Source organism: Diuraphis noxia, unplaced genomic scaffold, assembly GCF_037042655.1.
Source record: "Diuraphis noxia isolate RWA-SAM2 unplaced genomic scaffold, SU_Dnox_SAM2 contig0001, whole genome shotgun sequence".
Lineage (NCBI taxonomy): Eukaryota > Metazoa > Arthropoda > Insecta > Hemiptera > Aphididae > Diuraphis > Diuraphis noxia.
This window is the reverse complement of record NW_028301711.1, coordinates 20,682,122-20,708,998: the sequence shown is the minus strand read 5'-3', so window position 1 is coordinate 20,708,998 and position 26,877 is coordinate 20,682,122. Positions and strand designations below refer to the sequence as shown.

At 28.4% G+C, this 26,877-nt stretch overlaps 2 protein-coding genes and 1 long non-coding RNA gene across 4 annotated transcripts; 1 reads left to right on the top strand and 2 right to left on the bottom strand.

Moving 5' to 3' along the window:
* Positions 1–723: 723 nt before the first annotated feature.
* LOC149060301 (uncharacterized) lies at positions 724–6,425 on the top strand. The gene is made up of 2 exons (XR_016189724.1): positions 724–955; positions 6,231–6,425. It is a non-coding gene; the product is annotated as an uncharacterized LOC149060301 (long non-coding RNA).
* Positions 4,708–6,159, bottom strand: LOC149060302 (uncharacterized). The gene is made up of 7 exons (XM_089217297.1): positions 5,981–6,159; positions 5,812–5,898; positions 5,660–5,746; positions 5,508–5,594; positions 5,356–5,442; positions 5,223–5,286; positions 4,708–5,149 (listed from the first exon to the last, which is right to left on the bottom strand). The coding sequence occupies exons 1-7, from the start codon at positions 6,069–6,071 to the stop codon at positions 4,945–4,947; spliced, it is 708 nt and encodes a 235-aa protein (XP_089073423.1). The 5' UTR covers positions 6,072–6,159; the 3' UTR covers positions 4,708–4,944.
* A 2,701-nt stretch (positions 6,426–9,126) lies between the features above and the next one.
* LOC107168784 (protein TRC8 homolog) lies at positions 9,127–13,108 on the bottom strand. 2 transcript variants are annotated; one of them, XM_015518310.2, is made up of 10 exons: positions 12,710–13,108; positions 12,437–12,655; positions 12,098–12,356; positions 11,695–12,023; positions 11,443–11,636; positions 11,095–11,347; positions 10,793–11,022; positions 10,482–10,728; positions 10,099–10,422; positions 9,127–9,534 (listed from the first exon to the last, which is right to left on the bottom strand). In XM_015518310.2, the coding sequence occupies exons 3-10, from the start codon at positions 12,309–12,311 to the stop codon at positions 9,493–9,495; spliced, it is 1,833 nt and encodes a 610-aa protein (XP_015373796.2). In that variant the 5' UTR covers positions 12,312–12,356; positions 12,437–12,655; positions 12,710–13,108; the 3' UTR covers positions 9,127–9,492. The 2 variants fall into 2 exon arrangements, with proteins under 2 accessions (XP_015373796.2, XP_089074006.1); XM_089217880.1 differs by having other exon boundaries at positions 12,526–12,655.
* Positions 13,109–26,877: the final 13,769 nt, after the last annotated feature.

Genomic DNA, 26,877 nt, shown 5'->3' with positions numbered 1-26,877 from the left:
AAAATCTTTCTATGACTTTTGATGTGTCAATAGTTATGTTTCTATGAATGTTCATCAAAGCCAAACCTGTCAGTTTTTTCTGAGACATTTGGCTTCTCAATCATGTTTTTAACCTGATGTAACATTAAGCATATTTCAGAAAGCAATAAGCAACAGCCAAAAGCCAAAGGAGTTATGATTAATGCAAAGGAAAAAAGGTGGACAAATTTATAAAAATAATCACATAATTAAATTAATTAGGTAATCAATTAAATATCTAAATCAGACTATCTGAGTAAAGTAATACTGAATAGCGGAAATTAAATCAATATGATAGCATTTTTAACTAGTTAAGTTATGTCATAAATAATAACTAGTTGTAAAAAAAATCTAAACTGATTTTGCTCAACATGGGTAAGTAAATACTAAAATATACATTAATGCAAATTATTTCATACGGCAGTTTTTTTTAGTTAATTAGATTTATTGCCTAGTAAGCTAAAAATTAATTTCATAAAAATTATACTTTATACTAATGTCTAATAAGGTTGCAGAGTGCGGACCATTAAAAAAAAATAAATAATATAATCTTGTAAGTTGAAGACGATCACAATTAATAATTATTATAGACACACTGCCACAGATACAACAACAATAATAATTATTGTATATATCTGCGATTATAGCCACGATATCTCTAATCTTTTGATTTTAATCAGTCTTATTTTCATTCTTAATTGATAACAGGTTTTTGATAACCATTATCCATTTATTCCATTTTTATTAAGAAAAAATAATAAAATATGCACTTTATTTTTAATTTTTTAATATAATATTATAATAAAATATGTAAGCACCTATACATGAAACACATTCAACAATGTCCAGGGTGGGGGGGCGATCGCCCCTATCGCCCCCCCTCCTTGCATACGTCCCTGAACTATAATGATATTATGATTTATAAACCACTAATTAAGTGAGTATATTGAGTTCTTTTATTTATTTTTTATCATTTATGAATTTTAAATAAATTTCTCAGGGATGTACATTATAGAAAAGTTGTAAACCATTTGAAGGGTTGTGTTTTTTATGTTTTATTGATATATTTATTTACTTTTTAACTATATTTATATAAATTTTAATGAGTCTTATATATTTTTCTAAGTAATCACATAAGTGAAAAATATATTACCATTGCCCATTCAGTAAATTCCATGGTCGTAAAGGGGCATGTTTCACGTGTTTCTTTTTTAACTTTAATAACTGTACCATTTGCTCTGTTGTAAAATTACTTTGGGATTCAGAATATAATAGTACGCGCCCAGGACCCATTTCTCCGATTCACTACGCAATGGCGCGACAATACCTTGTCGTCTTGTATTACCGATGTATGTAGTATGTGTGCTTAACGATGTTAATGCTTCAATAACTTCACTTGTTGATACATTTGCTACTGTTGACTGAACTGCTGTACTATCTTCGATTACTGTATTTCTCCCTCCTGGCAGGTGCAATAGCGCTCTTGCGCATTTAAATCAAAATTTAGCATTGCATTTTTTTACTCTCGTGTTAATAACGTATAGACAAATCTTACATAACTTCAACTCCGTTACGCATTTTATTACGCTGTGGTACGGTCGAACTATAAAATTTAGGACATTTGTAAATCGTATGTGCCGATTTACAAACATAACATTCTACATTTTACGTCGACGCGAAAAATGATGACGTTCTTCTTTATTTAATAATTTTTTTTCTCATTTGATAGCTTAGGCAATGAAATATATTAAAATAACAAGACTTAATCAATATTCAATATAAATTTTACTTTTATTCGCTGTTTCACTGATTGAGCGGCAACAATGAGTGTTTTACATAGGCGCGGTTTTAGGTACTAGGTACAACCATAGACATAATATAGATGGACTGCGCGTTCCTTGCGTTTCCTAAATAACAAGACCGGAGAAGGTAAAATAGCATGGATAAGACATTTTTACTATTTTTATTCCAAAATATTATTTTGTGTAAATAAATTATAAAAGTGATAACTGATAAGACAATAGACATGTAAAAAAATGTAAAATATATACCTTAATAGTTAATTATTTAAATATTTACTATTTATTTTTTTAAGAATCAAAAATTAAAATATTACATTTTTAATTACGTAATAACAATTTAATGTTGTATTACTATAATATAAATACTTATACTAAACCATAAACAACTTTTAGAATATAAAGGTAATTTAAAATTATTGAATGTATTTTGCCGACAATTTTTAGCAACATTACCATTGCAGTATAATTAATATAATATGTAAAATAAGTAGTTACTGATGCCGGAAATGAATAGCTTTTGTTAATACTGCCCTTATTCTTGATACAGGTTCGCTTTTTGTTTTATTTAAATGATGTAATCGTATTGTCATATAAAATTTTAAAGCTAACCTTACAATTTGTGAAGTATGATGGTTAAGGGGATCTTGTTTTTTGATGTGTTCATTTAGGCAGTTAAAGTAATTTGTTATCTGAATACTAGAAATTGATTTTATTGTTAAAAATTCAATGATGTTTTTTTGAGAGTCTATTTTATGTTGGAATGATCTAAAAGTAAATTCTGCAATTTTGCATATTTGAGCTATATATTTATTAGGTTTTGTTAATGCCCCTCTATTTTTTATGTTAATTAATGATGCATCATGTTGAATATCCATCTTTAATGCTAAAACACAAACGCTGAATTTAATTACTTTTATAACTTTTTTAGTTACAACACCGGCTATATACTCAATGACATCATTAATGTATTTATCATTATATAAATTATCAAATTTATTAAGCAACTCGCTATTATTTTCTATTTCAGCAAAACTAAAGATGTCATAATTATTACAAATGCTATTTGCTTTATTAGTACTTGGAACATGTAAAATTGAAGTAGAATCTTGTGATGCACAATTAGTTCCAGAGTTTGTGGCTATTTGACTTAATTCTGTGTGAACAATCAATCTTTTATATGCTGCTTCGAATTGTGAGGCTGTCGGATTGTTATTAAATCCTCCACGTGTTCTAATTAATGAAAAAAACATTTCCAAGTGGTCCTGAGAAGTCTTATATGTGAGTAAAAAATCAATTTCTTCTGTTTTTATATTTTCTTTAAAAAAATTGCTCACACTGGTTAAACAAATTATAAGTCCTAAGAATTCTGTTTTCCTTTTTGATTCAATTACAGGAATGTAATTGAATTTGTTTTCTTTTTGGTACCTACCATACTTTAGTTTGCAATGATTTTAAGTATTCAATTGCCGTATTGATAAACTCATCCACAAAAGTCTCTTTGTCTAATTTAATTGGTTTTTTGTGTTCAGTTTGCCCCAAAAAGTTCCTCGTATTCAAAAAATCAAAAATATTATTTATCCTCCTACAGAAAAATGTGGTTGATTCACTGTTTGAAAATTCTTTTATTCCAACATTTTTAGAATGATCAATAGCATCCGCAACACTGCTACTAAATACTTGGGCCGCTAATTTCACTTTCATTTTTCTTTATGATAATTGATGTGTCTGTTCCTGATTTTTGTTGCTAAGTGAAGATCTTTTTCATTTTGTAGTTCTACTAATGACTTAAAAAATTGCCACTTAATTTCGTTTCCATTCTTGTCAAATAATACTTTCCAGTCGCCAAGTGTGTTTCAACAAAGTTTAAGCATGTGGCATGCATCATAAAATATGTGAATATTTTCTTTGGTAACTGGATGTTTAAAATAAGGTTGTAAATTTAAAATATTTAAATTAGCACCTAATTTAATAGCCATCATAATATTTGAACTTGCTCCATCAAAAGTTAAAGTTTTAACTTTAGCACCAGTTTGATGAACTGCTTCTAAACATAAATTCACTATATTGGCTTTCTCTTGACCCAATAAACCATTGGTAAGGAAATATGCTATTGGTATTTTCCAATTACAGTTGAGTGCAACTAACATGATCACCAGTGCTTCTCTTGCTAAAGGTAAATTATCACAGTCTTCCATCATACCCCTGCCAAAATCTATAAATCCTTGATTTTTTTTGCCATTAAAATGAATGTCCTCTTTAATACACATTTCATCAAGCATCATAGCACATACTAAATTTTTACCACGAGACTTCATTTTATTGTTTTTTAACTCAATTGCTACTAATGATTCTTTTGTAATACCTGGTGAACCATCTACCACTGTATACCATTTCACAATTTTACAATTTTCGAAGTGTGCTTGGGTATGGTAAGCATTTATTAAATTTTTTTCTAACATAGTTGTATGCACTTGATGAATAAAAATTAAGAGTTAATGCAAAAGATCTCAATTCAGGTGTGACAGATCTCTGTGTAGTCATATTCAGTTGTTTTAAAATAATTTCTTTTTGGACGTCAGGAAGGGAATCCTATAAATTAAAATTCATTTCTAAACTATAGTTATTACTAACTAAAGATATGATAGTGGTCCCAGAAAAAAAAATAAACACATAAATAACACAAACGTATCATAGTTATGAACATAAATATAATTTAAGTAGGTACAACATAGTATATCACATTAAGAAATGTATAAAAATTAAGAACACATAAGATACGTCATGCAAAACTAAATACAAAAAATGATTAATATCAATTATTATTTGTATAATAAATATTTTTAGAAGATTATGAAATTAACTATTTTAGTAACCACTGCACCTCAACATCATCTTAATCTCAAGATTCATTACATTTACACATAAAGCACACACAGAGTTCAAGTTCAAAAATATTGGTTAAAATATAAATTTTAAACCTATCAATATTAGTTTAGTCAACATAGAACAGCATAATATATTGCATTAAAAAATACAAATACATCTAAATTACAACATAACATAACAATAATTGTGTTTAGGGAAAAATACCTTTAACATTGATTAACATTCATCAGAAATTTTGTTAGTTTTCTGTAAATGTGAAATTAACTGCTCGACATTTATGATTTTTGATTTTTTTTCTCAGGTACCGGTTTTGATTTTGTAACCTCTTTACTCTATGCTTGTATTTATTAAATGTTCTCTGTGAGATATTCCAATACTTTTTTCTTTTTCTGGGATTATCTAAATCATTTTCATTGAAGTCTCCTACATAAGTTTTTCTTTTTCTAAAAAAAAAATGTTTTAAATCTAAAATGTTTCTTATTGAAATAAACCTATTAATATTTTTAAAAGTATTACTTTCTGGTAACTAATGGACGTCTTGTAAGCATATTATCTGCCACTCCGATTACTGAAAAAGTGTCTAGAAACAAATTAAAATATTTATATTTTACAGTCTAAATTATATAATATTTCTCAATAAACTGCTTACCGCTAGTTGACAGATTATATTTTAAACTAGTACTTGCTTCAGAACATTCAGCTGTATTTGAAATAGTTTTATTCACTTCTGTATTGTCTGGAAATTAACATATTTATATTTTATAGTCTAAATTATATAATATTTCTTAATAAACTGCTTACCGCTAGTTGACTGATTATATTTTAAACTAGTACTTGCTTCAGAACATTCAGCTGTATTTGAAATAGTTTCATTCACTTTTGTATTGTCTGGAAATTAACATATTTAAATTTTATAGTCTAAATTATATAATATTTCTTAATAAACTGCTTACCGCTAGTTGACAGATTATATTTTAAACTAGTACTTGCTTCAGAACATTCAGCTGTATTTGAAATAGTTTCATTCACTTTTGTATTGTCTGGAAATTAACATATTTATATTTTATAGTCTAAATTATATAATATTTCTTAATAAACTGCTTACCGCAAGTTGACAGATTATAATTTAAACAAGTACTTGCTTCTGAACATTCAGATGTATTTAAAATACTGTCTTCCACTTTTGTAGTAACTGAAAATTAATATAAATATGCATTTTTAGTATTGGTATTATTTTACTTTTTTTTTTAATTTAGGTAATTTGGTTGGTTTACTATTGATTTTATGTCCATCATATTGTAAATTTTTAAGAATATCAATATTAATGTCCTTGGGTAAATCCTCAAATATTTTCATCAATGACATTCTACTAGCTAAATAACAAATAATAGTTGTAAACTATAATTTAATAGTACAATATTATATGAAATGAAGGATAACTTATAGCTAATTAGGCATTATTTAATATTACTTGTTAAAAAAATACTTGGCACAGCATTATCATTTAATCTTATTTTTTTACAGTTCAAGTTGTAATCAGAAGATTGAAAATGAGCACTACAAATCATTGATGTTTTTAAAGGCATGTACGATGGTTGTATTTTTTTAATTGTGTTAGTCCATATCACTGCAATTTGTTCATTACTCGGAAATCTTAAAAACATAGTATGTCAAATAGTTAAAATGTATTAAAAATATAAAAGTTATTAAAATTCTAAATTTTTTAACTTACTTATGCATATGAACACCATCCTTACCTATGTTTCTACAGCTTTTAATAGAACATATATTTACCATTTTACAAAATATCAACAACCAAAACTAATAAATCTTGAATTAATAATATAAAATATTATGCTTAATGCTATGTTTTAGGTATTCTATCATAGACCTATTAACTAGTTAATAGGTCTATGTATTCTATGATATAATATTATAACAGATAATAATATTCATAGATTTAATATAGATTATGATATATATTATGTCTATGATAATATTACGCTATTATAACTGGAATCACAAAATCGAATTTAATATAGATTATGATATATATTATGTCTATGATAATATTACGCTATTATAACTGGAATCACAAAATCGAAAATGTAAAACAAAAAAACTCGGCAACTCTCGTATTAACTATTAATTCCGTATCATGGATGAAAAATGTTGAGATAAACATTTTTCCATGATTATTTGCCTTCTACCTAAGTTTATTATTGCTGACATGATAAGGGCTAAACGCGCAGTCCATCTATATTATGTCTATGGATACAACTGAACAACGGCCAATCGCCTGTTACCGTGAACCGATGTACACGGCCATATTTACCATTAGGCAGGATAAGAAACTGTCTATGGCCTCCGTTAATAGAGGGCCTCGCATTTATATATGAATCTTGTTTATTTTTTTTAGAGTATTACTTTTATCATATAAAATAAAATATATAAGAAACATATAGTTCAAAAACAAAAAACAAATTAATCCTTATCACTTATCAGCAAAAATGTAAATGAAAATAAATAAAAGTCTGTTTTTATACATACTGGAAACACCATACGGACCACGTCAACCATCGGCCACCACTCGCCAGTCTTAACAAATATCACAACTCACAAGTATATTAATATTAATAATAAGTAAGCATTCAACACACGATTATGAGAACCGTCACTCGTGACTACTGACTCGCCAGTACTCAGTATATTATCTTCATTTACAGGAATTCTTCTGTTTTCTTATAAAAGTGATTTATTTTTTATTGTTAACGTTTGTTTGAACACAGTTTATAATACGTTTTTGGTAGCTGAGATTTTTTTTGTATATTGTATTTAATTAATTTGTTTTAAATGTCGTCGAGGAAGACATACCTAGACAAAGCAACTAACACAAAAAAGCAAGAAAAGTTGTATTATAAAATAGCAAAATTAATTATTTCTGTTTTAAGTACCTATAAAAATGTATTGTTTCCTGTTTTTTTTTTTGGTTAATAAATAATATAAAAGAAATGTTAAATTTTGTTTTCAATATCAATAATAAATATATAATATTACATAATATATTAATTAATAAATAATAGTTACAAGAAATCTGTAGCCTGTAGAGATAAAAAAAATGTATATAATAATTATGTTTGTGAAAATGTATAAGTAAATACTAAATTGTAATAAATTATTATTTTTCTATATAGAACTCATTTGTGGGGGGGGGGGGCTATATACGCTACTGTTGACAAGGGGCCACATTTTTTATTTTGCCTAAGGCCACAAAATGTCTAAATCAGGCACTGCCAATGCATCGGATATATCTTATCTTAAATTTTTTTTTGCATACCTACCTTACTACACAAATCACTCGATTGTCTTTCAAGATCAAAACATCACTAATAAAAGTTATTTCAAATCTTAATATAAATATAATATTTTAAAAGTGTTTCACTAGAAATTTAATCATTAAACCAATAAGAAAAAATAATTACATCTAATTATTGTAGTTACAAAAAAATAGTTTGCAACAGGCTATATGTATTGCTACAGCCATGGAGTTTTACAGTGCATGCAGTCAACAAGTTAGTCACAGCCCATCTGGAATTATTCAATTTCCTGATAGCCCAATCTGTTCCGACTACATTAAAAATATTATAATATGCAATGTTAAAAATAATGATGAACGAAAATTCAGCAGGATTGAAGGTCGAATGCAGAATTTACTTCAAAATTAAACTTTAGGTACCTCTATGGCTCATCTTTTTAAAACTATTTTAAATGGTAATATTTTATTATTATCAACAATATATTATTGTATGATATTAACTATAAACAGAAGAAACATTAACAAAATAATATTATTAAGTACTTAAAGTTTAATATCTTAAGACCATAGTGTATTAAATAATACAAATTGTTATTTAAATTGAAATGTTTTGGTATTAGAATTGGTAAACTAAGTGTTTTCATTGAAATTAAACAAGTGTTTATATTATATGCTATAATAATACATCAGGTAGCAGGTTAAGAGTCAAACATCAAACTTCACAAGAAAATTAAATTTCTATTAATCAACAAAAGAGTAAAAATGGTTATTTATTTTGATAACCTATGATAACGTCAATCAATATTTATGATAAACACTCACATTTTTATTTAATTTTAAGCCATAATATACATTTATAATTTAATTTTTACTTGGTTAATTTTAAATGAATTATTTTTAAAAGTAAAGTCCGGAAAAAATAAAATATAATAAAATAGGATACTAATATTATGATATTACTAATTCTATATGTACCATCTAAAATATTTCAATTTTAATTAATATTTCTATATGAATACAAAACTTAATGACGCATGGTATACTAAAATAATGTTATTAAATAAAACAATAAATTTAAATGTGTTTACATTAAAAAGTGGGATTTATTGTAAATTAACAATTTTTAAAGTAAATAACTACCTATATTCTAACAATTGTAATATCCATATAACATGCTATACTCAATTGAGTTGTATAAAATTAAATATTCATTCAATAGCTTATTCTTGCAGATAATTATATAAAACATGAACAACATGATAGTATACTAGTATGTATGGAGTAAAAAACTAAATTAAAAAAAAAATACTTTAACTATTTTTTTATAGTTGTCAAGTACAATATGCAATATAAATACTATGTTAATTTAAAATTTATGATCAAATCAAATTATTTAAAAATTATCAGTATCAATAACATTTTGGAGTTCTTGAAAGTGATTTCTATACCGTGTCTACAAATGTTTAACATTTATGACTGGTATAAAATATTATGACACAATGGGCAGCTATCCTAAAACAGAAAAAAAGTATTTAAAATAGCAAAATCAAATAATACACAATTTAATAAATTAAACAATTTTTATATGAATCAAATTTTTAATTAATAGTTTAGACTAGTGGTTTTCAAAAATTTTCTAATTATGGCACATTATTATTAGTTCCTATCAGTACATACATTAATTAAATAAACATTGTCTTTTTGTCAAAATTAAATACTTAAGAAGTCTAGAGTCCTGAAAAAGTTAAACATTTTCACCGAATACATTTAACAATGAACGGATTTGAGGGATTCTCCATGAGTCAATAAATAAAGTATAAAATTATTATAAAATTGTCAAGGCCCTCCCTAAGTTCTAGAATTTTTGTTTTTGTCAAATATGAAATTTGATTTTTAATACTTTCTTAGTATCTGTATTTTAAATTAAATGCAAATATCGTGTGTTTATAAATAATATAGTTTATTAATCACATTAAGTTAATTCTACACTATTTACTATATTTTAATAATAACATAAAATTAAATTATTTAATATTATAAAGTTTTAGTAAAAGAAACTATTACATTATTATTTACCTTTAAATTAAGCCATTTACGCAGACATATACTGTGGAAATAATGATTGCATTTAGTAATTTTTGCTGAATACATATAATGCCGACATATAGAACAAATGTCATCAAATTCAGACAATTGAGTTGAAGATGCATCAGTTAACGAATTAATTCTTTTATCAGCTGAACGACGTCTAATGAATACTCTCCATCCATTTCTAATGCTACGCCATATGGCATAATATGCATGCAGACACACAAAGGGTACACGGAATAAACTGCCTGATTGAAAAATAATATTATAAACTGCGTTCAGAAAAATACAGGTGCTAAACCAGAAGCTCATCTAAAATAAAAATGTTAACAATAATATAATGAAATAATTTATAGGATTTATAAAATTACCACATGACCAAATGATTTTATATAAAACTCATAATCGTCCAATTTCTCCCAAATTGATATGCGATGGCCATCTATCATATTTAATGCATATACAGCTAATGTTACCAATATTTTGATCACAATTTGAATATTGAAAGAAGAAAATTCTACTAGCCAGTTATTAACAAGATTGTAATGCCACAAGTATCTCAACATATTAGTTGAAAACATTATAATAAATCCACTAACAAAAAGAGCTCTTAAATGCCTAAACAATTTAATAAAATTAATTTCAAAATATAAGTGATAATAATTAATATTTAACAGAATACCTATTTATTGATGTATTATGATTAACATTCAAAGAGTATAATAATGATTCAACCAAACTATGGATATAAAACATTAAGAAATCACAAATTAAACAAACATTTCGACAAAGTTGTATAAAGCGCTCTTCTGGTTCTAATACAGTTAATCCACTTTGAACAGCTAATACAACAAATAATATTGCAGAACGTTTTCCAATGTTAATCTGTCCTATACCAACAGTCAACAGCACCTAAATAAATAACTGTTAAAATATCTAAAAGTTTTAATTCATTATTAGTTTCTCAGCTCTTAGTCGTCTTACCCATCGGAAGAATGTTCCTATGTTATGACAGAAGTATGAAATAAAACTTGACATTCCTAAAATTGCTATAAATGTATCGCATCCTTTAACTAACAAATATTTCACAGTTTCAAACAAAGTTTCATGTCTTATCTCCTTAGTTGACAGAGATAATATATATATATCCAATAATCTCAGAGTCCAAAATAATCGTAAAACATTTGGAATTTTGAGACGTGGCCATTCCATTACAACAAAGTCATGTATTTTATTCCTGGGATAAAATGCATAATTTAATAAATATTAAATAATATATACAAATATTATACATAAAATATATTAAGATAATAATTTATAGATTTGTCTTACTCTAAGGTATCTGGGGTAAGAGTATTTGCACTTCGAACTAAACTTATTATTGAAAATATATTTAACCACAATGTTTTCATCACAATAAATAATGGCAAAAATGATGATAATAGCATAGTTATTGAATTCATAATTCCATGTGTAACTGGTATTAATACCATTAAAGAAGGAAGAATAAAACTAATGCAAACACCCTGAAAAATTAAATATATTATTTCTATTCAAGGCAGAAGTTATTTAAATTATATTTACCTTATGGATTAAATGATTTGTAGTGCAGACTTGTAAAGAGTTGAATAATAGTGATAGAAAATACTGTAGTATCATACCACAGAATAACAAGCATAAGAAATGCACGGTTTGTAATTGTGTAAAAATATGTATAATACCATCTATATCCCATACTACAACTTCGTTTATCGTAAATATTTTTAAGTTAGCAAATTTCTCTGATAAAACATTAAGTATTTGTACATTTGTCCAATAAGAAAAAAGCAAAACGCAGATAGAAGCAAAATATAAGTAGACCGGGTACAAGTATCGAGTTGGTAGAACAAATAAACATAACGATGAACAAAATACTAGAAAAAAATTAAAAATGAATAAACATATAATGTTAAAATATTATTTTTCTTTCATAATTTGTTGAACTTACTGAAATAGGATACAATTGCTTTATTAAATAATATAGTTATCGGCTCATAATATTGTGAGATATAGTCATCCTCAATTTGATCAAATCCTCCATTTTCAAAAGTATTATTCATAATAATTGTTTTATCAGTAAGATCTTGAAATCCAAAACTAATATTGAAAATTCTGTCAATAATAAATAGAGGTGGAATCCTTATAAAAATATCGAGACTCATGATGCTATCGTATTAAAAATCTTTAATTTTTAACAACAACAAAACCTAAAAACAATAAATTACAAAAACTATAAATATTTTAATATTGTTAAATCATATAAGAAAAATAATATTTCAATACATACTTAAAGAACGCTGAAGAGAGATCGACATAAAACACAGGAGCAGCAAACAGTGATACGAAAATATTTGAGTAAAACATATGAATACCTACCTAGTGTATTATTGTTGATGATGGACTTTGATTACTCTGTTCACAAGGTCGCTAGCACCTATGCCATCACAATCGTCTACGTACTTGGTTATGCTGGTTATAGACTTCTTTCTGATGGATTCTATTAACACTAAAAACCAAAATGTGGGTAATAGGAACGCCGAAAAGGTTAGTAGGTATCTACCGAATAAATCGACAGCCGAATGAGCCTGCAGTCACAACATGACACAGCATTTAATATTTTCGCTGAACATATGCATTTCGGCCAACATAACTGATAGAGAAACGATGGTTCTCAGAAGCTTCTGAGCGATAATGGAATCAACACTTAAGTATGTGTAGGAAGTGATGCAACGAGACGCCTTTTATGGTTAACAATATTAACAATGGTATCAGCTGCTATAACAGATTAGTATACAACGCCGCATCCATTGGTTTTTTTTTTTGTCAGTGCAACAGTCTGACCCGTAGACCTTTTAACTAATGGACGAAACATGACTGGTTGTCGGGGTACAGACAGTTGTACAGTAGTACGCTTAGATCATATTATACTAATATTATAATATACAAAATTTAAGGTGGTACGGCTGAGAAAATATTGTTAATATTAGATAACAGAAGACGTAAGATCACATCTGAAATCGTACATTGTACAAATCACGAACCAAGATAAACAGGACTGGAAACTAACTGGTTGGGGGGTGTGAGAGGTAAATCCTCCTTAATGTATACAATGAGCGGGGTACGGGGACTTCGAGTTTTTGTCAACACTAGTGCCATCTAGGTATCCAAAAACAAGAAATTAATAAATCAGTATGCTAATCAACATTAACAGGAGCTCATTTCCCGCCTTTTTCATACTTTGAAAATATATAATTATACAATATTACCTATAATATATTATTATAGGTAATATATTATATATTATATATAATATATAATATTAATATTTTATACCTACTTAACATAGTATAATTATAAATCAAAATAATTGTGTCTGTTTGAAACAGAAATTAGACTAATATTTTCCAATACTACATCACTATGAGAATGAAACAGTTTACTTTGTAACAAAACAAATAATTAAAAAAGAAAAGTTACAAAAAAAAAAATTATCAAAACTTATTACTACATAGGTAATAGGTACTTTATAAATTATAGGTAATAGGTTCTACTTATTTTTTATTTCTTAAATGCTACCTATATAATAGATATTAGACACCTATGTTATGTCTTATTTCCATGATATGTTATCAAATAAATACAATTATACAATAAATTATTACAAATTATAGTAAATATCTATATTATATAATAATATTTTGAAATCATGATACCTACGTCCTACATTCAAAAATATAAAAAAGAACAGCTCAAATATTTAATTATTTTTTTACACGTTACACGTAATATATTATGTATTTTTTTATTATAGTTGAATAGTTGAAAGTGTACTGGGTAGAATATTAAATTGCTTGGCAATTTCATTTTTTTGTTTACCACTTTTTGTCACCTCACTTATAATGTTCACTTTTTCAGCAATTGTTAATGTAACCAATTTACGTTTAAGAGACATAACTACAAATTGTACACGCTACACAGCGAAAATATACGGCAACTGCCGATTATTTTACAGCACAACAGTTGTACATAGGATAATTTCATTTGTACATTTGTGATTGTAAACCGGTTATTCTAACGATAAAATGTAAGAAATGACTTCGAGAGACTATGCACAACTATTTTTATATTTGACTTATCGCGACAAATATTGCATTGAGTGTATAGGAATTTCCTAGGGACAAAAAAAAATTCGAGTTATCGAGACTCGACTGTATTATGTTTGGGTTGCAACTTGCCAGTTGCTATGGAATCTATGATAATTTTTTGACCTTAACGAATCTATTTTTCAAAACTTTTTGGTTCAAATGCATAACTGAGAAATATCAAAATCAATAATAATTAATAAATATTAAATAATAACCATTAACTCGGATAGCGGCCGCTGGCCTAGAGTTGAGCGCTAGTGTTGATTAGAACCGAAATTCCCTGGTCCCCCACACAATCAAAATATTAAGGTGTACTCGCATCAACATTCGTTTTCAGTCCTGTGTATCTTAGTTCGTGGTACAAATGAATGCGATCCTACTGCGCATAAAGTGTGATTGTTAATAACTTAGGTATGTACTACCTAGTACCTAATAATTAGATAGTTTTACAGAAATTATGAAATAAATGTTATAAATTACTTAGGTAAATATATAGATATTTTGTTGCCATTTTTGTTATTTATATTTAGTAGTATTATTATTTAGGTATAACTGTATAACTGGTACGAATTATTATTGATTTATGGTTTATCAAACAGATCAAACATTAATTGAAAAAATAATAAATATGAATAAAGACAATTTTTGGGTATACGATTCTTCAGATGCTAAAAAGGGTTATGGTAGTGGTGATAAAATAATAATAAAATAATAATATACATAGAAAGCTGCAGTACCTATCTATACTTGGTATATTATAAAAAAAATAATGTATTTAAAATTATCTGACACCGTCTATAAAATCACAACTATCAATACCCAATCCAATATACCCATCAACTTTGTTTTATTGTGATAGTATGTTGCTAATTCAAGATTTTAATAGGTATATCTTTTTTCATTAGCTCTGATTTTAGTAAATATATTCATTTAATGACCATTTAATACTAACATGGAGCTACGGAGGCATAGTCACCAGAATTATTTTGTGCATTACTGTGAGGTCTTATAATATCACCATAAATTATTTCGAAAAGTATATTATATCTTCGCTAGTTTTCTCAATATAATGACTAGATCTCAGATGTAATAATATATCTTTTTTTTTTTTAGAATATCGTTGACGATGATTTCCTTGCTTAATAATACGTGTTTCAATAACAAACGAATATAGGTATCTAATTTTTATTTGGAATTTTTTGTTTTTTTTTTCGTTTTCAAAAAAATATTTTGACTTTCAAATCCATTTTTTTTTTAAATATAAATTTTTACTTTATTTTAAATAATAATAAACATTAGGAGTTATTTATTCGTTATTAATCATTATTATATTTTTATACTATCCACAAATCGACAAAAAACACAAGTTTACTACGTCAACTTAACGTGTGATTATAAACTGTAATACATTTTGAATAGGTACTTAATTTGATAAATCAATATAACTTTATTAATTTTAACAGTTTTATGAGTGAATTGAAGAAGATATACATCATTAACATATATTTATAATTAAAGTTATTATGTACCTGCCAATTTTTCTGCCAAAATTACCCGTTTAACTTCAATAGAACCGATCATTCTATTAAAACAATACGACTTCTGTTTATTTATATAAATTAGACATGTAGTCTACTTGAGATCGGTCGAATTAGAATATTTTACCTTGCAACTCGCCTAACTTGGTTATCTAAACCAAGTGGTTGTCGACATTTATACCAAATCCTAGTTAAGAAGCAGTCGGTTAGATATTCCTATAATTACACAAACCGGTCTTGAGAACCTTGTTGTTGGATCGATACAAATAAAGTTTCCTAAGTTATATTTTACAGGTCCTAGAAACTTATAACCTGCGTTCATAGATTAACTCAATTGAATACGATATATTAACGTGTACAATGTTTAATTATAAATGATTAAATAATAATATTATGCAGTACTACTGTCACCTGAGTAACCCTGCCTGTTCTTGAGGGTAGTACTCGTATATTGAAGATTGCAGGAGTAATAGAGTACAAGCTGAACAATTTAACTAATATTTATTTATTTATTTATTTTATTTTATTTACGCCAAACGGCAATTACAAAAAGTATATAAACAATCATAGAACAGTAATAATATACAGACGGTTAAGAGTGGCAAATAAATATAGAATATAGGATACTGAGTAGACTACCTAGTCCAGTGGCGCAACTAGGCTAACTGGGGCCCTAGTGTCACTTTTAACTAAGTGGCCCTAATTAAAATTATTTATGTTTATTATTGTGAACAAAATTTGGTCGATAAAATGATAAATTGCCAAAAGGAAAAAATTAGGTAATGTATTTAATGATATAACTTATACTTATACACTTGTAAGTTGTAACAACTGTTTCTAATCAGTTTACTGAAATGGAAGTGGTAATTACTATTCATTATCAATACCACAAATTAAAATTAAGTTAATAGATTTATTAAAAGTTTTACCAACCAAATAACAACATAATATTCTTATAAAAACAAATAAAAATTATAACTTTTAAGACTACACTAGTCATTTATATACTATACATTTTAATATTTTATATATTTTAGAGTAATATAATGAAAACTATATTGTTAAAAGTATTTTAAATTTGTTTTCACTTAAGAAAAAGAAAATGTATTTGAATTAACACTGAAACCAAACATATTTATAAGCAGTGGTGTAGTGTAGGGTACACGCGGGTACACCGCGGTGTGTACTCACCTCCCAATTTTAGATTAATGCGTCATGCGTGTACCTTTAACGAAAATCGTGGTTCGTGGGTACACTGACCATGAAGGCATGAACCATACGTATTAACGTTACCCAATTATACCTAGGCAATAAAATTTATTTAGGAAATATTATTGGGTAGTATAATATATTAAATTTTGATATTCAATAACAAAAAAAAGATAAGCGTCGTAAATTGTTTACTATTGTCATAGAACAATATATAGAAGCGAATCTCGATCAGTTGATTGGGTTTACGTTTACCCATGATTTAAAGATACCTATCTTAGATCCTTGTTTACCCGTATTCAAAAAATGAGGTTAAAATGTATCAATCACAATTTATGAGGTTCTATTGTATATTATATAGACAAATAGATTTTGGATTGTACAAGTACCGAATAATGGGGGGATGACTGGGGGGAGGGGGGTTGTAGGGCGTAGGCCCCAAATTTTTTTTTACAATGATTAAGGCGTTTACCCATGATTTTTTTTAGGACTACATCACTGTATATAAGCATTCACAAAAAAGATGCAAAATAAATGCAATGATTTCACTGTACTAGTCATTATATATAAATTATAAATAATAGGTATATAAATATTAATGATCAAAATGTCATGATTTTTATATTTATTGTGAAACTTATTATCAAATATGGAAATAGATTATTTTATTTAAGCTGGGGCCCAGGGGCCCCTGTAGTCTTTGGGCCCCGGTGTTTGACACTCCCCCCCCCCCCCCCCGGTAGTTGCGCCACTGCTAACTACATAGCATTATTTACATAGCGAAGCATATGGTGTAGTGGATGGTTATTACCGTAGGAGGTGGAGTGAGTGGGGATATGAAAGGGTGTGTGATGCCTTGAGGGGTAGGATGGTACACGGCAATTAATGGAGGAAAGAATATCTGGGGCATCTATTGTTCCATCTAGTAGGCCTTGAATAAAGCGGGTATCAGCATCAAAATGACGAGAATAAAGCGTAGGAATGTTTAATTTTAAAAGCACGGACGAGTACTACATAGTGGTTCAGTCTCCACTATCTGGTTATACCAATAATCTATATGCTATGACTCTATGTTCTGTATTTTGTTAACCTAATCAAGTTTACTGAGCATGATGTAAATGAATTAAAATTAGTAGGTTTTGATGATAAATTATACGAATTCTAGTTACTATAGCCGTTTTAACCGACTTTCCGACTTGTTACTGTGTAAAAAAAGGTAACCCACGACTCACAACAATGAATTGGACGGGTACGATGATAGAAGGGTGTAATTAACAACACTCCCGCCAATGTTCATTTACTACGAACACTATATAATAACCCATTGCTGAGATAACCAAAAGTTGCCTACCTACAACTCCTTAATTTCGGACGGTAACGGTATCCAATCCTTTAACATGATTTCACATATTTTGATTCATTTTTTCTGAAATTATTTAAGTACATTTGCATGCAAGATATAATTTTATGAATTCTAGATTCTATTTAATTTGGAGTTGTTTCTGCGGCATCTTAGTCGAAAATAATATATAGTCAAAAATTTCAAAGATCAAATATTCTCCCATATAATTAATATTAAAATGCTTAATTTTAAAACTTAACCTTTTATAATTATTGACTGTTTACAGTTAAATTTTTTAATAATTTATTAACATGAACAATAAAATAATACAATGATTTTATTCTTATCTTATCCGAAGGATATTTAATTATTTATTAATATTACAGCTTGTAATTTATTTTTTTTCTATAAATAATATGTTATGTTAAACTAAATGTTGTAGAAAATATTAAATACGATGAATGTATTTTATGATAATTTTTATAATAGATTTTAATATTTTAATGTTTTATCATAATATAATCCTATTATAATACTATTGTGTTATTTAGAAACGACATAATAACCTATTAATAAGAAACAATATTGAGCGTTTTGTACCTAGTATTTGGTGGGTCGCACACCAGAGAAATTATAAACATGAGACTTTTTATATGCAATCGGTTTCAGAAACTATTTTCACGTTGATTTATATATTGAAGAGACTTTAACAATGAAACTGTGTATAGAATAACGAAATATGGCTGCATCCGAGTTCCGTTCCGAATATAATAATGCAATTTAAAGATTACTAGTTCCGTCCGTGGTTTTTCAAATAGATATACCAATTCCGTCCTGTATAAAATCGAATAAATAACAATATCATATTATTTAGAAAAAAGATAATATTATTTCAGCTATTGAACCAAATAAACTTTTCAGTCGTTTTTTGTGCGTGTCCGTATTATTTAATATACCGGGTGATTCTTTTATCATTGAACACTCATTATTTCAAAAAGTATCAATGTTTTTGAAAATATTTTTTTACAGAGTTTCATGTTGTTAAAAAAACAACATTTTTATTAAAAAATTATGTTTTTTAATATTTTTTATCCTTATAATTTTTTAAGTTTTTTACTTTTTTGAATGACAACATAGAGTTTTAATATCATATTCCAAAGCAGAATATTTTTCTAATTATTTTGATACGTAAAAATCGAATTTTGGACGAGTAGTTTATGAGTTATAAGTATTTAAAGTTTAGACAAGCGGAGTAGTGGACAAACATTTTGTGGGGCAACCCCGTACCACTCCACTCCGCCAATCAAAACTTTAAATACTTATAACTCATAAACTACTCGTCCAAAATTCGATTTTTACATATCAAAATAATTAGAAAAATATTCTGCTTTGGAATATGATATTAAAACTCTATGTTGTCATTCAAAAAAGTAAAAAACTTAAAAAATGATAAGGATAAAAAAATATTTAAAAATATAATTTTTTAATAAAAACGTTGGTTTTTTAACAACTTGAAACTATGTAAAAAATATTTTGAAAAAAGTAAATACTTTTTTAAATAATGAGTGTTCGATGATATGAATGAATGAATGATTATATTAATATTTAGTATTATACAGAATTTATATATAAATATATTATTACTATTAACTTATGAAAATTTAAATAATATGAATACTTATATTATTTTTATAATTGAACAAATTATTAAAACTAAATTATAAAAATGATTTAAGACGGAATTAGTATATATCTTTTTTTTAAACTGGGACGGAATTGGTATGAAAAAAGGTTCTTGGGACGGAACTAAGATACAACCCGAAATATGATTAGTATTAAAATTTCGTCTGATGAGGATGACGTAATTTTGCTTTGGTGGTGGGCACGTCAAAAAAAATTTCAAAAAAACATCGTATTGGGTACATTCGATAACATTTATCGAATATATGTTCTAGTACCTACTAATGATGTCGCGAATGAAGTACACAGTGATCCAGATTAATTTAAAACATTTTACAGCATAGGTAAAAATAATGTTGATAATTTAGTACATATAGTTGGGTCCAAAATATTCAAAAAGATACAAATTTCAGAATTGCAGTACCAGTAGCAGAAAGGATTTTAATTACATTGCGGTAAATACATATATAATTAGTAATTTTTTATTTGAAAAGTAATTTCTATGTTATAATTTAATTTTAATTTTAATTTCTAAATTGTAATTTAATTATTAAAAAAAAAAATATGTAACAAGTATTTAAGAGTATTTAAGTAGATTTTTTTAGTTTTATAAACATGTGTATAAATGATACTGTATAATATAACTTTCAGGCATCAGGCATGTAGTAATACTTGGTTCATCGTGTAGGTACTCGAAATATCCACGTTTGAGTTTGAAATGTCCAGTCATACGCATATAAAAATTCAATAACACAGGATCAAGAAATTTTAATTATAAAGTTTTTTTTTCAATACAACTTCTTGTCTATGCAGACATAAACAGCAAAGATGAAATTGATATTCCCCAGAATTTAACAAAACACCAACAAGCAGTTCATAATTTATCTACACTCTACAGCAAGTTCTGTGCGAGAATATATGTGAAGTTTTTTTTTAAGACCAACAGTTTCATTACCGTGGCAGTGGAAATACGCAGTTGAACAAAACATTTAGCATATATTATAATAATAAACACATTTTAATTATATTCAGAAGCGTATTGTTATGTTTCTTTTATTATCAACGTACTATTGTAAATAATATACCTAAATAATAACAAGATACCTATCTGATGTTCCTAAACTTATTTTAGTTTTACATTTAAAAAAAATCGTTTTTTACATATTATAATATTAACAATACATAATAGTTATTTATTTTAACTGATCTGTATTATTTATTTCTTTAGCAATACTTTTCCAGGCTAGTTGGATTGACTTATAATTGCTATATTCGTTTAAATTGAAATTATACAAACATGGATGTTTTTCTACTGCTTCAACTAATAGTGTTAGTGTATTAATGACAGGATCACTTTTTGTCAGTATTTTTAATTATTATAACTACAGAATATTTTGAATAAGAAATATACGAATAATATGTAAATAAGTATTATAAAGTATAATTTGATAAATTTTTATTTTTATTGATTAGTTCTACTATCTACTTGCTTTATTTTAGTACCTACGTGAAAAAATTCAAAAAAATATCGTTTTTTAAACTAATACTAGTATTTTAAATATGTATAATTTTGTATTGAATACCTATTAATTTATACGTTAATAAATCAAATTATATGATTGAACATAATTCATTCAGTAAAAACTAAAAACGTGCATGACTATATGTGAAAATGTTCATGAAACTAAAACAATGAAATCAGAATGACAAATTTCATGTTATCAATTTCGTAAACGATAAATAATAATAGTTGCATGAAACTCTGTGAGTGTTTGAGTGTTTCCCTATACAAATATATCGGCTAGTTTCATGCAATTATAGTTTCGTGTTTCATGTTACAAGTTTCGATTTTATAATTACTCTAGTGTGCAGCCCACCTTAGATATAAAATACATAATATTTATATATTTATACTGTATAGTGTATACTATTTAGATAATATATTATTAGGTCTCATATTTCACTGTAGCACTGATGGCCACTGCAACGGATTGATTAGAAAACATATGTAATAATATATTATAACATTTTTTTATGAAATACCTATCAACAATTATATAGCTGATAGTTGTAATCTAACAGACGTTCCGGTAGGAAGACGTGTCATGTCAGTATATCATCGGTGAACAGTGAAACGCACTGGTTACCAGGCCCATTTCGCCTGACTTGTTGCAGGGACGGGTGGTTGGACGTGTCGGACAGGCTATCGCTCGTCAATGGCCACTGGTTAAGAACCTGTCGAGTTGTGGATGTCCTCACGCCCGACTTGTCGATGCACATGCTTGACTGTCCAGGCACGACTGTCATATCATTATAATCAAGTGAGCCAACTACGTTGTACATGTCGTTCAGTCTGTCATCGGTATCGTGTGGCCCGTTGGCAGTGCCATGCTGCATGTCATCGTGGTCATGTGGCTTGTCGGAAATGGCACAACATTGACCATTAAGATCATCGTCGGTATAGTTCATCATATCAGCAGTGCTGCACCGATGGCCATTGTTTAGACCATCGTCAGTGTGGTGTGGCCTGTCAGCAGAAGTGCACCTACTGCCATTTTGATTATTACCTCGTGACGGTAGCCGCACGTCACCAGCCCGACCGATCCGAGGAATCCGAGCCGTCACCGGTCCTGGACGAACGGGCACGGGCAGCCGGGAACCGACGTACAGATCCACCGGCCTGTCCTGTCTTGCGAGTGGTTTGGGCCGGCTCGAACTGGGAACCGCAGATTTTCTTGATGGCGTCGTCCAGTCAGACTTCATAACACCCAAATTTCGGAACACCAAACTCCGTGATGACAATCGGCCGTCATTCTGAGCCTCCGAAATCGGTGAACGTCCGCTGCTGTTCCGGCACGACTGATAGTTGTTCAGGGCGGCGGTGTTACAGTTGTCAGTTCCGACGATGCAGTTATCGTTTCCAGTGCCAAAACGCGCCTCATAATTACACCGACCACTGCCGTGCAGACAACACGACAGTTGCGATGTGGTCGGTCGTAGACAGGCTGACTGCTGACTTGTCAGTTTTGTCTTACTTATTTTTGGTTGAGCCGAGTACGGCGTTGTGTTTGGTTGATGCTGGCTGCAAGGCTCTGAAAATGTGCCGTATATATCATGCTTTTGAGACTATATAGAAGAGTAACTGATAATAATATAAATTACTTGTATTGCAAACATCAACGAAATCTGTCAGTATTGGAGGCGTATTCGTGGCAGGGCCTTCATGATAGTTTTCAGTTGCATGTTTCTCAGCAATACCAGAGACATCAGCGTTGAAGTGCGGATCGATGATGACTCGTACACGTCCAACGTAAATTGTGCAGCTTGACTCATGTATGGCTCGATTATCCGATTCCGGTCGATTTTTCATTTCATCAATTGACATTTTTAAAACGAGTTACACAATAATAACATAGTTTATTTAGTTAGTAGGTTAGTAGCTATAATATTTCTTAGTGTATATTACTTATCTATACTTGGCATAAATTATAAATTAATAGTTTAACAATTTTGAATTAAAATGTTTGGCTTGTTGTGAGGAAATAATCCACATATAATGTTTGATACAATATATTTAGCCAACGCATATATAACAGGCCTAGTCTACTTGTGTTACGAGTATAGTACAATATTGACATCAGGAGCGGCTCTATGCGCATAGCAACTGATCTATAGGGAGTCATACCAACACTCACTCCAAATAATAACCAAAAATGTAAATATTTTTAACACTTATTTCTCGTTGTGAATATTAAATTCTCGATTATTCGATTAGATTCTTAACAATTTAGCTATAAAAACATTTTATGGTGTTATATGAGTTATGTACTATACCTAATATGGTATATAGCAGATGTGGCCAACTTGCGGTTCTCGTCGTAGTCATATGCAGTTGGTGTTTTATTTAAAAAAAAAATGTTGGGTCCGGAGTGGCGCAATGTAGTCGCAGGTGATTGTGACTCACACAGCGATCGGTTTTATTCATAGTAAAGTGCGAAAAATTGCGTGGTTTTATCCAATTTACACCAATTTATCGTACTGTCGTCCCATTGCGTCATCCGGGTTTCAAGTAGGTCCCACTCCAATGGAAGTGAAGACCACACATGTCTCCTCTAGAAGAAGGGAGTAGTATCATGTATATAATAATTGATAATTAGATCGCATGATCTGTCTACTACCCATTTGGAATACGCATTGACAAAACCCTAAAGGTCATTTCAATGAACAAATACAGAGAAACATATTGTATGGTGTTATTTAAGTTATGTACCATATTATTATGGTACATAGTAAGAGTAACCAACTTGTGGCTCATCATAGTGGTATGCAGCTCACAGCTCATGTTTTATTAAAAAACAAAAAAACAATATCTACTTATTAACGATAAAATAATAAAAATTATAAAATGTATTTATATACACTTTGGCTCTTTATACCATTGTATTTATTCATGTAACTAGTGTATATATCCTTGTTGGTCACCCCAGGTATATAGCATAACAACATAACGACGAAAATCTACCAATGAGTATTCTAAAAATACTTGTTAACGAAATATTACTGGCCATTAGTGTATTTAACCAGGTCGAATGTATGAAAATAATTTTAACTTAAAGTATGTATCTTATACTTATTGTTATAACCTTATAACATAATGTTATCGGCTACTATAATGGCTTATCATACAAAATTGAATTTTAGCCATGGTATTCACTAAATGCAGTTTGGCCGCAGTTCCTGTAGCCTCCCAGACCCCGGTTATTAATTACATTTTATTTCAAAGTATCAGAGCTTTCGATACAACTTTACTCCTCCCCCCCCTACCAGAAAAATTTACCTAGTTGCACCTACAAAAAAGCCCCCTTTTAATTAAGTGATAGCTAAAACCACAACCCCTCCCTAGTAAGTTTTTTAAGCTATGCTGGAATATATGTTGTACATATTATAACTTTTTTCGTATTCAATAATATTATTATGATTTTTTAATTAAAAAAGGTAATTAAATAACATTGCGCAATTGAACTACAGATTTACAGAACTATTTAGAGTATCATTAATTGCATCATGCTCACATTATTTTCTAGTCCGACGAAACACATAATTTACTATATATGGATATTACGATCCCTCTCGTAGTAAGACGAACATTAGTATAGAAATAGATCCGGGGTTGGATTCTGAAGGAATTTCTTAAAAAAATATATTCTAGGTAACCAGTAGAAAAAAACGTAGTTTAAAGTAATAGAGTAGGAATACACTTTTTATTGAACACTTAATAGTAAGTATTTAATGTTCTATATGACGCATTTTTCTAATTAACTTTTTGTTTTTGTAAATATAATTTTAGAACTTAGTCTCTGGAGCGGGTGACAAGACCCTTGGACTCTTTTGGCACTACTATCCATATTGGCACCTATATCAATGGCATGTTTAGTAATTGTTCAAGGAACGGGTTCAAACAATGTTCCAAACCACAGTACAATGGGTTCATTAGCACAACTCAGTGTGACTGGAGGGGATTAGCCTTCTCCCCCCCCCCAAAAAAAAAGAAAAAAATTATATAATTGTTTCCTAAAATATCAATAAACCTTTTATAATTAAATAATTTGATTTGTATTTAAAATTATGATCAATTTATATTGCATAGGATTGATATGGAACGATTATATTATTATAGCTGTTTGCCTTTCAGCTATGAGGGGTTGGGGGGGGGGGTAAATATGTTCTACAATGAACCAAGATCAGTTTAGTAACTTATCAATAATTTATACTGAAAAAGATATTGTGATTAAAATTGAAAAAAAAAAATGTAATTATAAAAATAAAAGATAGATGAAACTTGAATAAATGAATATTTTTCTTTTTATTATAATAATTTTCACGTAATATTAAGGAGTTAAATCCCCTCCTCCCCACATTTTAGCCCTAATTGCACCACTGCATGAGAGGCTTTGTCTTCACTATAGTCATAACCAGGTATCTCCCATCTGCTTAATACCCTAAAATAATTTGTTAGCACCCCCCCCCCCCCCAAATACCTTCGTTATTAACCTACGCACTTATACTATAATGTATAGATTCTCAACCTAGGATACTCTTTGGGGGTATGCGAAATTATATCGAAGGGTACGCAAAAAAAAATTGGTGATTGTAGAAAAATGTTGGTAACTTCATTCTCATATTAAAAATTTTAATCATTCAATTTTAAATTATTAAAATAATTAGTTTCTTTTTTTATGTGTTTTATTACAAAATATAAAAATATATACAATTTTACATTGTATTATATTATTGTTATTTTTTATTTAATTTTTAAGAGTAGTTATGAAAAAAGTTACAATCTAGAAAAATATTAAGGTTAAAGGTAATAAAAAGAGGTTGGAAACCACTGCTATAATATATTAAATTTCTATAATGTCATAATTGAAAATATCCTACAGATCTTTTTCAGGTGCATAATTTCAGATTTTTTCCTGTGTGCACACTTAGCTTGGTAGGTACCTGTATACATTACTTTAGGTAATAGTTAAATAAAACCACATTCACAATAACACAATGGTCATGGGTAGAGGCTATTAGGTTTCATACTGCCTATATAATACCACTTGTTAAATATATTTAACTGTGATTACATATTTGGTGTAATTATTGGTTAACCTAGGAAAAATAAACTTGAATTATTTAAAGGACTCAACACCCTTATTTGTTGTATCCAGTGATGTATTCGTAATTTTTTTCTAGGGTATACGTTTAGCACATAGACGTATATTGTGGGGAGCTTAATCCTCTCTCTCACTCTCTCTCTCTCTCTCTC